Source organism: Dipteris shenzhenensis, chromosome 17 (assembly GCF_047967505.1).
Source record: "Dipteris shenzhenensis isolate YYH24624 ecotype China chromosome 17, Dip_SZ_1.0, whole genome shotgun sequence".
Classification (NCBI taxonomy): domain Eukaryota; kingdom Viridiplantae; phylum Streptophyta; class Polypodiopsida; order Gleicheniales; family Dipteridaceae; genus Dipteris; species Dipteris shenzhenensis.
In genome coordinates this window covers 8,190,957-8,205,810 of record NC_141612.1, presented here as the reverse complement: position 1 = coordinate 8,205,810, position 14,854 = coordinate 8,190,957, and the positions used below count along the sequence as shown (strand labels likewise).

Here is a 14,854-nt window from a genome sequence, read left to right as displayed (position 1 = left end):
AGCTTAGCGTGTACTGCTCTGCAAAGGGCCTTAGCAAGCCCTTTGTTTCAGCCCATAATGGCTTGTATGGGTTTCTTCTTGTGATTATGTCTCATAGGCCTGTGAGGCCTCCCAAAGACGTAAATACATCTTTCTTTCTTTCTTTCTCTCTCTATCTACACGCACGCGCGTGCACGCGTGCACATACACACACACATATTTATACCTTCATAAGAAAATGTATTCCACTAGTACAAACTAACTTTTTTTATAAAACAAGCAAAAGAACAACGGAAAGAAGGGAGTCTTTACACATTAGGAATTGAAACAATGTATAATGAAAAAAAGCAAAGATTCACTAGTGATCTACAGAACATAACAAAATCCTTGACACCTTGAACTTGGAGTGGCCATCGTAGCTTCTAAAGAAGCACACTGGCTCATGAGGACAACACTCTGATATAAAGCTCTACATTATCATGTATTACAAGGATTTATGATCCCTCCATGATTTTATATACATAAAATTCATTAGAGCTCCAGCGACAGACCAAGTGCAGACGAAATGCTGCCATTTGAACCCCTAGCAGCCTCTGAAAGAAAAGTACAAATCAATGACAGTATAGCTTCCTAAGGAGACCACAGAGCAGTCCCAACTCAAAAATTTGTCAAAACAGTGCTTTATGATATCGTAAAAACATACCAAAATTCGAGATGCTTCTGGAGATAAATGCTCTCCCTCACGACAGACGGTATAATCTGCTATCAACTCCACAACACCTGCACACAAGACATGGCTTGGTTAAAGAGTCCAAGGACATCTTTTCTTCAGGACACTTGAGCCTCAAACTGTTTAACAAAAATACTTATACGTGAAAAATTCAAGTTTCGACTTTGAGCAACTAAGATTAAGTTTTATTGTTTTACTTTTGCTTTCATTGGTAAAAGAGAACTGTGGGGACTCCCACAACAGACTAGGATTAATCCAAGAACTAGGAATGCATGCATTTAGCTAACCTTTAATGGGTTAAAGTGTTTGTATTTGTGTACGACTTTGAAGAGTGCTAAAAGGCTTAAAAATGATGGAGCAAGCATCAGGAAAGATGGCGCCATTAAAGAAGGCCCCGTGGGGTCCTGAAAAGGATGTAAAAGCTGCCCCAAAGCAGGTAAAAGGCAGCAAAGATCGATTTAGCTTTAGAAAAGCAGGTCTAGCTTTTATCTAGGCCAAGTCTCTAAAAGAAGGGGCCGCAAAGCTCCTAGCATAACTGAAGGTTGTACTCAGCTTCATGCTTGTACTAAGTTATTTCCTATTGCAATAAAGACCTTCGGGGGGGCGGAAAGGGGGCGGCAACCCTTATTTCTGGCCCTAGCATGGTGTATTGTCTTCTTCTCTCCCTCTCAGCACTCTTCGTTTGCAGCAAATTCCTCCTATTATTCTTCCACGCATTCCATATGATTGTACAGATGATTCCAGCCTTATAACTTCGGTCCTTTCACACGTGGGAGCTGCCAGAAGGAGAGGGTTTGCTGCGAAGTCTGTTCCAGCCATCGAGAGCTGTCTAACTGCTGCGATTAGGGTTTTCCAGCCTCCCCGAGGGCTCACCACTTGTACCAAGAGGCTAGACCTAATTGCGATTGGTTGAAGAAGGCCAGTATCTGCTGTGATTTGATCCAGGGCTACCAGATTGCATTGTGGACAGCCTACCAAAGCTCCTAGTTGCTGCGATTTTCTTATCAAGGGTGGTTTTGAGGTTCTTGGAATTTATTTGAGTGGCCTTAGCAGGCTGGAAGCCAGATAGGATGGATGCTATCTGTTAGAATGAAGGACTGTTTAACAGTAACCCTAACGCAGTAGAATGGTCTCAAATCCTCACTGATCTCTCTCAAGACTCACTCACTGAAATCTCACACACAAAATACAGCATAGCAACCTATCATTCGTATCATATACATCTCAGAGAATCGTCCAAGCTTCAAAGGAAATATTGCCACCTGAAAGTGCAGAATGGAGAAGACAAATTCAGAGTATATTCGTCCACAAGTGTGGGAAAGCTGATCGATAATGAGCTGAACACATCCAGCCAAAAGAAGCTCGGAAAAATAGCAATCAAAAGAGATTGCTCACTGCTGAGAACTGAAGAAAAGAAAACTGTGGTCACACTCCTTCAGTGTGTGGAGTCTTGAGGGGCTTCAGTGGCTGTAAGAATTTGCAAGAGTAGGCACCTATTTATAGGCAGAGGGGAGGGCTGGAACCCTGCAAATCCCACCCGATTAGGTCTACAGAAAGGCTGACCCTGTCTGCAGTCTGCCCGACCTGTAGCTGCCAACCTGCTGGGGCTTTTCACCGCGTCCAGTCTGCAAACTAAGCTGCTCCACTGTCAGGCCTATAAATAGGCCCTGGTAGTCCTGTTTAGGAGCCTGTAGATGCTGCCCGCAGCCCTGTACATCTGTGCCTGCAGATCTGATGCCACACAACCTCTGCTGCAGTCACCTTTGATGCAGGAGCCTCTGCATTTTTCTCCAGACATGGCACCATCAGTACCCCTTCAGGTATTACTGCCTACCATGGTCTACTGATCCCTTGTCCTCCCCATATTGCGGCCCACAATGGGTCAGTAACCTTTGTAACACCCCCTCTCAGTGACTCAACTGTGGGCCAATGCCCATGTTTCTGTTGGGGTAAAGGCACATTGCCAACCCTTCATTAAAAGATAGGACACCTATGACTGTCTTAAGACAGTCATAGGGTAAACCTAATCCTAATAAAACATAAGTGAGTTTGTGGTGTGGCTCATCATTCTTCACACCCGCACACTAGTGTCACTCTCTCTCACTCTCACTCTCTTGCTCTCTTCCACTACTCTCCCCCTCTCAACTGGTATCAGAGCCTACCTTAGCCCCCCTTGCCTACCTAGCCTCCTCTCCCTAGCCCATCCTTTCCGTACGGACGTACGGACAGATCCGTACGGACGTACGGACAGATCTCGACAGATCTCGACGATCTGCGCAGGGCAGCGAACGGGACGGCGGCGCATCCCACCTACAGGGCGACAGCGCAGGCGCGGGCTGCAGGGTTTTTGCGCGGGCTGCAGGGTTTTTGCGCGGGCTGCAGGGCGACGTCGCGGGCGCGGGCGTCGTCGGGTTGCAGCTGTACAGCAGCTGCTGTACGCAGCATTGCGACGCTGCATCAGGCAGCTGCATAGCTGCTGTGCGCAGCTAGTCATACGGCAGCCGTACGGACTGTCCGTACAGTCGTACGGACTGCCGTACAACTGTGTACGGGCGTCTCCTTCACGGTTGTACGGATGACTCCTTCACTCACCTACAGGACTCGTTTGTTTTGCTGCAAAGACTCGATTTTTTGGGGGAAGCGTGCCTGCTACAGGGACAGAGAGTACACAGGTACTCTGCAGGGACAGAAGTACAGCAGGTACTTTGCAGGTACTGAAAAGTACACAGGTACTCTACAGGGACACAGAGTACACAGGTACTCTGCAGGGACAAAAGTACAACAGGTACTTTGCAGGTACTGAAAAGTACAATAGACACATTTTTTGTTGGAAGAGGAATAGTGCTGAAGCACTCTGTTTTGTGCATGTACGCGCAGTACATGAAGCATTCCTGAAGCATTTCAGCTGTATACTGTGCATTTGTTGAGGTACAGCAGATACTCTTGTGTCACTCACGCTTGAGGTGACTTGTACCACAGTGGTGGTGTTTGCGCAGTTACTTGTCTTTCAGGAAGGTCAGATGCTTGTTTTGCAGAAGCTTCTATGCATTTACTGAGTGCAATTCTTAGTTTTGGGTGACCATTTCATAGGGCTTTTGCCTGGATGTGTTTGCAGTATATGCCTTGAGGCAGTGTGTAGCCAGGGAGCACACATTTGCTTTGTTTCCGCAGTGCATTTGGTGACATTTGTTGCAGGTCACATTCTTTGTACGCACTTTGAAAATCTCAGTTGAGCCACGCTTGGTCAGGGCGCATCGAGTTTACTCGGTCCCTAACTGCCCATCGTTGACAGTGCTCAAAAGATTTTCTTCTTGGTGTTTGTACTTTGTGATTTGTGTTGTTACTGAGTACACAGGGGCAGTCTATGCATTGCACATTGTCAGGTACAAGTGTCAGAGAGATTTCATATTGTATGCTACCTCAGTGTTGAGGTGTTCTCCACTTGATTCAAGTGTCAGATCAAGGGGCTTTTGCCCAGACTTTGTTTGATAGCACTTGGGTTACCGACAGAGATCTTCAAATGCATTTTCTCCCCTTGGTATAAGGGTGATTGCTTGGGATTTATCCCATTTACTGTTGCAGGTTTTGTGACAGGCTGAAGGGTCATTTACTGTTTTTGGGGTGTTTGTCAAGTGGTTTCTGCAATTTAACTCAGTGCAATACCTCATCTGAGGTGGGAGAAGTGATCAGTACAGTCAGTACAGCAGTGTTTACAGCAGTGTTGGTGGTTTTGTCAGATGATTATGCACTGTTAAGCACTTGTTGAGCAGCAGCAGCAGTCTGAAATTACTGTTTTTATGCCTCTTTGAGCTCAGAACAGTTTGTCAGAAGGTACAGTATTTGCAGGGACATTTACTGTTTTGCTGCAGATTTTACTGACAGTAAAAACAGCACCATTGAAAGTGCTTCTGGCTCTTGAATAGAGCAGGTTTTTTTTTTCTGAGAAATCAGAATTTTTATTCAGTCTTTTTACTTCCAGGGAGTCAGGTACTTTCCTCATCTGATATGGCATCAGGGGGAGGTGATTCTTCAATTCTGAACATAAAGAAACTGGAAGGAGCACACAACTATGCATTATGGGCAGAACAGTGCTTGAATGTACTTCTGTTAAAGAAGATTGCTAAGCCCATAAGGGTGAAGGGTGTCAAGCCATCTGATATGGCAGCTGATGACTGGGAAGAGCTTGATTTGTCCGCGAGGGCAGCTATCATGCTCACTATTTCAGACACTCTTGTGTTCAATGTACAAGCTGAAAAGACCTCTTATGGTCTATGGCAAAGACTAGAAGAATTGTATGCCCAAAAGAGCTCAGCCAGTAAGGTTTATTGGCTGAAGAAGCTGGTCGATCTTCGCATGAAGGAAGGTACAGCTATGACCTCACATTTGAGTGAGTTCAATGCTATCTTTACACAGCTGATTGCACAGGGGTTGAACCTTGATGAGGAGTTCAAGGCTACTTTCTTGCTGTGTACCCTCCCCGAGAGTTGGGACACTTTCAAGACCACCCTGTCAAACTCGAATGCCACTCTTATTTATGCTGATGTAGAGAGCTCTCTCCTTATGGAGGAGATGAGCAGGAAGAATAATGCGGGCAGCAAGTCTTCAAATGCTTTGCAGGTACAGGACAGAGGCAGGACTCAGCAGAAGGGGAGATCTGCTAGTAAGTCCAAATCCCGTAGTCAGTCCCGTGGCAAAAAGGACATTGAATGCTTTTATTGTGGCAAGAAGGGACATGTGAAGTCGAAGTGCTTCAAGTTCATACGGGATCAGAAAGCCAAGAAGGCTGAAACAAAGGATGCAGGAAATGCAAGCAAAGGCAAAGGCAAGGCCAAGGCAGATGACTTGGATGCAGTGAATGTTGCAGCAGAGGACAGTGACACTGACATACATGATGTTTTATGCTCTTCTGCTGTAATAGCACATGCTTTGGTTATTGATGGCCATGACATGCACACCTGGCTCTTGGATTCAGGTGCCTCCTTTCATGTTACTCCTCATAGGGAGTGGTTTACTTCCTACACAGGTACTCATGGAGTTGTTCATCTTGGGAACAACTATGCATGTCAGATTGCAGGGATTGGCAATATACAGATAGTATTTCCTGATGGACAGTCATTTATGCTTGATGGTGTTCGCCATGTACCGCAAATCAAGAAAAATCTGATTAGCACTGGCTTATTGGATGACAGTGGTTACCACACCACATTTGGGGATTCCAAATGGGTGATTACTGATGGCCAGACTGTAGTGGCTGAGGGTTTTAAAAGTGATACCTTGTACCCTCTTTATGTTTCCAGTGTGGGTAATCATGTTGTTGCCATAACCGAGCTGCCAAAGGTTTCATTGTGGCATAGCCGATTGGGACACATGTCTGTTAAAGGAATGCAAGAACTGTCACGTTTGGGTTATCTGCCGCCTCTCTCTTTCTCAGATTTGTGTACTTGTGATCATTGTATTTTTGGCAAGCACTCTGTCACTCCTCATAAGAGGAGAACTCCTCAGAATAGAGCACCACTTGATCTAGTGCACACTGATCTGTGTGAGATGCCACAGTTATCACTAGGGGGTGCAAAATATTTTATTATTTTCATTGATGATGCCACACGTAAGGTGTGGGTCTATTTCTTGAAGCATAAGGGAGATGCCTTAGATGCTTTCAAGAAGTTTGTCGCTCAGGTTGAGAATCGGACAGGTCGTAGGCTGAAATGCCTCAGATCCGATAATGGGGGTGAGTATGTGTCACATGCTTTTGTGCAGTTTTGCCAAGCTAAGGGCATCAAACAAGAACTCACAGCCCCTCATAATGCATCTCAAAATGGTGCAAGTGAGCGGATGAATCGAACTATTCAGGAGAAGGTTCGATGTATGTTGTCTTATGCTGCATTACCCCATGGCTTTTGGGCAGAAGCCGTGCAAACAGCAGTTCACATTATTAACAGGTCACCAAATAAGGCTTTGGAGTTGAAAGTGCCAGAGGAGGTGTGGTCTGGCAAGCCACCCTCATATAAGCACTTACGTGTATTTGGCTGCGAGTGCTTTGCTTATGTACGCAAAGATCTACGCACCAAACTGGATCCAAAGTCTATCAGATGCATCTTTATGGGTTATGGTGACGAAGGTGAAATGGGGTACAGGTTATGGGATCCCGTTAAACGGAAGATTATACGCAGCAATGATGTCATCTTTAAAGAAGATAGTGTACACAAGGAACCCGTGCAACCTGTAGAATACAGGAGGGTTTTTTATGATGATGTTGGACAGCAAAGAATGCCCATTTATATGCAGCAGCAGGCTGCTGCAGATCACCCTGTTCAAGAGGGTATACAGGCTGAAAATCAGCCAGATAATTTTGCCAATGATGCACCACTGGATGTGCCAACAGATGGGGCTGTGTACAGCCAGATATGGTGGTACAGCCACCCGTCATGCATGAAGAACAGGCTGGACAGCAGCCTAATCCGGAACATTTTGTTGTTAGGAGCACCCGTGCACAACGGCCTCCTGCCAGGTTTGTTCCAGGAGCCAATAATGTGGCTGATTTTATCATGCTGACAGATTGTGGTGAGCCTTCCAGCTTCAAGGAAGCTATGGGAAGAACGGAGAAAAAGAAGTGGGAGAAAGCCATGCAGTCAGAAATGGATTCCCTACTTCAGAATGATACATGGGACTTGGTGCAGTTACCTGCAGGCAGAAAGGTTTTGCCATGCAAGTGGGTTTACAAAGTCAAAGTGGATTCAAATGCTTTACCTCGGTATAAGGCCAGATTGGTTGCCAAGGGATTTAAGCAGGAAAAGGGCATTGACTTTGATGAGATTTTTTCCCCTGTAGTCAAGATGACTACTTTGAGAGCAGTGTTAGCTCTTGTTGCTCATGACGACATGGATTTATGTCAGATGGATGTGAAGACAGCTTTTCTTCATGGAGATCTTCATGATGAGATCTATATGAGTCAGCCAGAGGGATATGCTGTTAAAGGGAAAGAACAGCTTGTGTGTAAGCTCAAGAGGAGCTTGTATGGACTCAAGCAGGCGCCAAGGGAATGGTACAAGAAGTTTGATGCCTTCATGCAGTCCCAAGGGTATCATCGGTGTGAGACCGATCATTGCTTGTACACCAAACGGGCAAAAGATCGCAGTTTGATGCTACTCATTCTATATGTGGATGACATGCTTATTGCCAGTAAATCTCAGCATGAGATTGGTGCTTTGAAGAAACAACTGCATAAGTCTTTTGACATGAAAGACTTGGGTGATGCAAATCATATTCTTGGCATGCGTATTACTCGTGACAGGTCCAAGGGACTTTTGTTTCTGTCACAGAAAGAGTATATTGACAAAGTACTGCAGCGGTTTAAAATGGAGGGGGGGAAGTCTATTAGTACCCCGTTGCCTCCACATTTAAAACTCAGCAGTAAGGATAGCCCCAGATCAGATGATGATAAGGCTGAAATGGCCAAGGTTCCATATGCATCTGCAGTTGGATCTCTGATGTATGCCATGGTTGCCACTCGTCCGGATATTGCTTTTGCGGTGGGAGTCATCAGCAGGTATATGGCAATTCCAGGCAAGCGGCATTGGGAAGCAGTGAAAGGTGTCTTGAGGTATCTCAAAGGTACCAAAGACTTGTGCATATGCTATGGTAGGCAGGATGCATTGGTGCATGGTTTTACAGATTCAGACTATGCAGGGAATGCAGATAACCGGAAGTCTACTACCGGTTATATTTTCACATTTGCAGGAGGTGCTATATCATGGGTGTCTCGGTTGCAGAAATGCGTTGCACTGTCCACCACAGAAGCTGAATATGTTGCAGCCACTGAGGCTTGCAAGGAAGCAATATGGCTTACTCGGCTGGTGGGAGATTTGGGCATTACAGGAGATATGCCAGTTTTGCATTGTGATAGTCAGAGTGCTATCATGTTGGCAAAGAATCCGGTCTTTCATCAGAAGACCAAGCACATAGAAGTGAAATATCATTTCATCAGGGAGGTACTGGAAGACAAGCGACTTGAGCTTGTGAAAGTGCATACTGATGATAATCCTGCAGATTTGCTCACTAAGAGCTTGCCTACAGAGCGGTTTGCACATTGCCGCCACATCATGGGATTAGGATGAGACCATTCTTACTTTATGGTCTTGTATACAGTAACTGTATATTGCTGTAATTTTTATTCTTTTCTCCCCTTTAGGCACATTGGCCTTTAGGTGGGAGGTTGTTGGGGTAAAGGCACATTGCCAACCCTTCATTAAAAGATAGGACACCTATGACTGTCTTAAGACAGTCATAGGGTAAACCTAATCCTAATAAAACATAAGTGAGTTTGTGGTGTGGCTCATCATTCTTCACACCCGCACTAGAGTGTCACTCTCTCTCACTCTCACTCTCTTGCTCTCTTCCACTACTCTCCCCCTCTCAGTTTCTGCTCCGACTGCTCTCTAGGAAGAGCCTTTGCAAAAATGTCAGAGATGTTATCTTTTATTGGACAGTCAAGCAGCTCCACGATCTCGTCCAAAATCAATGCTCGAATGAAGTATTGAACCTCGATATGCTTTGTACAAGCATGGAATGCTGGGCCCTTTGCAATCGCAATGCAACTCATGTTGTCACACTGATCAATGGCACCTCCTCTTGAAGAGCTCCCGTGTCCTTCAGTATCCATTTGACCCATGTTGCCTTGTATTCTGCCTCTATGGATGAGAGTGCAACTGTTAGTTGCTTCTTGCTCAACCAAGATATGGCACTAGATGCAAGCATGAAGTAGTAGCTGATGTCAAGCACCGCGTATCCCCATCTCCATCCCAGTCTGATTCACAAAATCATCCAAGCTCACTCCAAGAGCGATACATGATCCCATAGCTGGATGTACCTTTGAAATACCTTAGAACCTTGAACCCACCTTCATGTGATATCCTTTGGCTTTGATGAGAACCACAAAAGCTATATCTGATCATGTATTAGTTAAATACAACAGACTGCCAAACATTATTCGATAAACTGCTACATCAACCAACTTAGATGTTTCCTCGTTGCTTAAGTTTGTCCCAACTGCTTCTTTGCATTCCCCCATTTGAAATCTATTCAGCACCTCCTGACAATACTTCTCTTGACAAATGAAGATGTTGTCATTCTTTTGCGAGACTTCTACACCAAGGAAACAGTGAAGAAGTCCTAAATCTATCATTTCATACTCTTGCATCGAGATTCCTTTGACTTTATGAATCTTCCTCTTGTGATCACCTCTGACAATTGTGTCATCAACATAAAGGATGATGATCATGGTCTTACCTCTTCTCTGGAGTGGGAGAGGTTACCACCAAATGGACTACGAGATAGGCCTATCTCAAAGAACTAGTCATCTATCCTCTGGTACAGCTCTCGGGGCCTGTTTCGGCCCGTAAAGTACCCCGTGATGATAGAAACTCTATTCCCTTGTTGACACAGATCACGGGCGATGGCATCTGTATTTTCCTCCCAGCCTACTCTCATAGATCACATGTGTTCTAATTAATTCATCCTTTTCTTTTCCTCATGCATATCCACGAGACCCTCATTTCCCTAGATGGTTCCCCTTGCCAAATGTCATCATTTTAGCCTTTCCACTTGGTGCACCATTTACCCCTCTCTTGGGGCACATTTAAAACCACTTGCCCCTTGGCATTATTGCACATTTAGGTGCACCTAGGCCTTAGCACTCAGAACCACCTAGTCAATGCCATTTCACCCTCACCTAGGACCTTGGCAGTTACTTCTCTTGACCATTTCATTTACGCACATTAATTATTACAACAGTTGGTCATCTAAGAGAAAATGCCCACCGATCTTTCCGAGGTCATGCTATCTCGGCTAGAGCATAACAGTGCACCTAGGCCTTAGCACTCATAACCACCTAGTCAATGCCATTTCACCCTCACCAAGGACCTTGGCAGTTACTTCTCTTGACCATTTCATTTACGCACATTAATTATTACAACAGTTGGTCATCTAAGAGAAAATGCCCACCGATCTTTCCGAGGTCATGCTATCTCGGCAAGAGCATAACACGTGAAGCTTGCATATCTTCTCGTTAGAATGTCACTGTCCCCACCTGTAGCCCCCGATTCGAGGGGACAAGGGGGCAGGCGACAATAGGAGCTATGGGGAGAGTGATAGCACACATACCTGGCACTTCTGAGGCAGACATCTGGAACAGATCTGAGGTGAAACAAGAGCAGAGGATCTGCGTGGATATTCGCACCAGGATCAGGTCCCATGCGTGGGCATGTGCAGCAGCAATAGCGCCTGCCAGCAGCAGCCTACAGGCCCAGAAAATGGGGTCTTATATAGGCCAACCTCCATGCCTGGGTCGGCCAGTCTGTGAGCCGCCCCCATGGGGTCAGTGCAGCAGGAATAGCCAACTGGCCAAGTCGGCCAATTTTTGGGGCTGCTATATAAACCCCCCCTCCCCCACACTTTCTCCCATCAACCTACACCTGGCGCCTTGCACCCAAGCAGCTTGTAAGAAGAGGGAGTTTGTGACAGCAACCCTTGCTGCCTTTTGTGCTCAGTTCTGAGCTTTGCCATCCCACATTCTGTGGAAGAATTTCTTTACATATCTGAGTTTTCTCTCTATCTCTTGAGAAAGGTTTTGTGTATGAGTGTGATCATCTATCTAGTTTATTGAGTGTTGTATGAGCTGCGATCGGAGAGAGAGAGGTGAGAGATTCTATCCTCCTATTTCCAACACTTCTTTCCTCCATCGTCAGAAGCCTTGCGAATGCTCAACATAAACTTTTTCCTGAAGCTCACTGTTTAGAAAGGCAAACTTCATGTCCATCTAAAAGATTGCCTACTCAAGGTGGGCAGCCAAAGCTATAGCCGTGTGTATGGTAGTCATCCTGGCTATAGGAGCAAATGTCTCTCCGTAGTCAACTCCCTTTGCCTGTGCATAGCCTTTGACAACAAGTCTTGCTTTGTACTTATCCAAATTACCATCAGATATGTAATTGGTGTGGTAAACCCACTTGGTTCCTATGGTCTTCCTCTTCTGGGGTCTATAAAATCTACGTGAGAAGTTTGAGGCATTTCACAGTGCCCTAAACTTATCTCCTTTGGGTGATTGATCACTACCTTGTACACCACATTAGCACTGCAGGGGGGTGTTAGAATTATTGGTATATTCTAGGCAGTGGCCAATGTAATGTAATAAGTAGATTAGGGGCACTTTTCCCTCTTTGAGGTTTTTTCCCCTAACCACAGTTAGATCCCTAACTACGGTTAGTGGATAGGATAAGGTTTTGTCACTTAGACAAAACCTATCACTCTCACTTGTACTTCACACTCTTCTATTCAGAGTCACCATATGCAACTAAAAGTTGCTATGAAGTACCACGGTCCAATGGGTACTTGCTGGCATATATCTTCTATGTGCTCTAAATAGATATAGAGAATGCGAAGAGGGACATATAAGGCTTAATCCATTATATTGCATAAGTTAGGCATGGTCTACACCCACTGTTGGGCACTGATGACGTCGGTGGGGATCTCATAGACTATCATGAGATTGAAACTGCACCATGTGTTGTGTTTTAGAGGATGAGTTTCGGCATTTCTTTGGATTCATCTAGGTATATGTTCCCGCCGTATAAGCGGACATGCAAATTTCACCTTGCGAAGTTTTGGTCCATGTTGCGTTTTAGAGGATGAGTTTCGGCATGTTCTTTGGATTCATCTAGGTATACATTGTGTTGTGTTTTAGAGGATGAGTTTCGGCATGTTCTTTGGATTCATCTAGGTATATGTTCCCGTCGTATAAGCGGATATGCAAATTTCACCTTGCAAAGTTTTGGCCCATGTTGCGACTTGCTGATATTTCGATAAATTCTTTCTATCATAAGTGGTGCATTGCCCACTAGATTATGTAAGCATTTTTTGCTTAGATGCTCGTTTAGATATATTCTAGTCTTACAAGGATATATGATGTGCTTATACCAGCAACTCAATGGATTCAAGATGCTTGATGCAATTTGCATTACAGTAAGCTTGATCCATGGTCAAGATTTGCATATGAGTTCCACATGTAAGGGTAACAAGCAGTTGACCCCAATTGCCAGGTCTTATCATTTGCCACTTTAGTAGCAAATAATTCCAATGCTAGCATCATCCTCAATACCTTGGTAGGTCATTATTCTAACCATGTTTTTGTCATACCCCTTCTTGTGCTTTCCTATCTAGCACTTGCTAGAGTTTAAGATTCATTGGCCTTAATCGAAGCTTGAGACTCTCATCTAAGGCTAATAGCTCATTCTGGGTATATTGACCCTCTCACATGTCTTTGTGTGATTTCATGTTCTAGCAATTAGTTAGTTCATCTTGATGCCTAAGCAGGCATCACCCTCTAGCACTATCTAAAACTTAGCAGTTATCTTTTTGCTTCTCGGGAAACTCATATAAGTATCCCTTACTTAGCGTTCGATTAAATCGTGGCTTAATAGCCATCCTAGGGTTAAGGTCTACTGGTTATAAAGCTCAGTCCTGGCTGTTGCAAACTTTCTTTACCATCAACCTTAATGGCGGTTCTTCTAGCTGAGAGATGGTGTACAGATAAATAAAGTTCCAAGTTTTTAGCAACAAATATGCCATCATCAGACTAGAATATACCAATCTTACAAATTAAAACTTCTTATAGAATATTTCCAATCTTAGAAAAATGCCACTATTTAGTTTGCCAAAGCACAGGCAATGAGCTCAAATGGGAATCCACCAACCTCTATTCAACCTGACTGGTAAACCCTGTTTTCTTAAGAAAGGCTCCATGTCATGACTAAACTGTTCCAGGGGTCCTTCCTTCAAGTCAATCTATCACACCACAAAATCCAGTCAATATATGCAAAGGCAAAACTGTGGGAACCATCCAGATTTATGTAGAGTTCAGCCCTCCACTTTATTAGATAAATATGAAATTTCCAACATCGAGTCTCGAAAATAAAGAGCACATACAGTTTCACTAGCAACACTTCCAGTTTTTCCAAAATCGTATTCTTCAAACTCTGCAAACAATCTACAAAAACATCAGAGGTCAGCATAGGGACTTGATTCTTTACCAAGCTGTGAATTTCAATTTCAAAATAGGACGTAATACATATTGTCATAGGCTCTTGCCAAGACAAGAATTTCCCATAACAAGCTCACATAGAACCTATACACATCCATAGAGCTCTGGAACTCACCTCTCTACCTCTTCCTTTGGCAGATTTGAAAAAAACAGGCCACACTCCCCATGCAACATCTGCATTAACTTCAGTTGACTTTCACATGTTTCCCATGGAGGCAAAAACTATTAGGCTAACACCAGCAAAAGTACATTTTACCTCGCTGGCTTTATGCACACCTTCTTTGACTTCATCAGCAGCAGTTCTACCCAAAGCTATCTGTAGAACCTTGTTAGACCCCAGGAAAAATCTGTAGTCCATCAATCACAGAATCCTTTTAGTGTGATCCAAAGCAGAGATCTGACAAAGCAAACAGTATCTCGGTCAAACACAATGACCTGCTGCTATCCTTGAGCTTGTCGCGAAACTCTTTGAACTTCGTGTTCCGCATATTCTCAAATGAAAACACATACAGAGCCAAGTAGTCATCAAGGCACTGCCTGACTGTTGTTACAACTGACTCTTTCTGCTCCCTGCCCTTTTTTTTTGTTTTTGATAAGGTCACTGCACAAAACAAAAATAGCAGTTGCCTCAATACCACAATTTCCTTGAACGAATCATTAAGTCCCTGCATCCCCAATTACCATTGACAAATCCTGTGGACGTAAGCATAGCTTACGAAATCCTAATCACATTTGAGAATATTGAATAACACATCTCAATGGCTAACCTGAGGCAGTGTATTTAAAATTTATAATTAGAACTGTCCAATGAGGAAATAACCCTGCCGTGAACTTGTGCTGAATATTATTCCAATAAAAACTTGTCAAAGTCGAGTTTACACGGAAGCGTGATTAATAAACTTAGAATTTTAGACCTTTCATAATTCCATATGTAAAAAACCCACAACTTTAAATGCATTCACACCACATATTTCCACATAGCAACAGAAGATAAAAGGAGATAGAGACAAGTACACCGGCACGCAACTGGGTGAGAATGAGGTGGCTCCTCCCAA

The 14,854-nt window shown here is 44.2% G+C and overlaps 1 protein-coding gene across 1 annotated transcript in view; it reads right to left on the bottom strand.

The window, feature by feature from the left end:
* Nucleotides 1-264: 264 nt before the first annotated feature.
* LOC147891627 (Ribosomal protein L10 family protein) overlaps nucleotides 265-14,854 on the bottom strand; it is a 33,520-nt gene continuing 18,930 nt past the window's right edge. The window contains exons 2-8 of the mRNA XM_087388678.1: nucleotides 14,235-14,400; nucleotides 14,056-14,146; nucleotides 13,915-13,973; nucleotides 13,685-13,745; nucleotides 13,453-13,543; nucleotides 683-759; nucleotides 265-572 (exon numbers count right to left, since the gene is read on the bottom strand). Of these exons, the coding sequence (XP_087244804.1) occupies nucleotides 474-572; nucleotides 683-759; nucleotides 13,453-13,543; nucleotides 13,685-13,745; nucleotides 13,915-13,973; nucleotides 14,056-14,146; nucleotides 14,235-14,400 (644 nt within the window). The 3' untranslated portion in view covers nucleotides 265-473. The remainder of the gene's footprint in view (nucleotides 573-682; nucleotides 760-13,452; nucleotides 13,544-13,684; nucleotides 13,746-13,914; nucleotides 13,974-14,055; nucleotides 14,147-14,234; nucleotides 14,401-14,854) is intronic.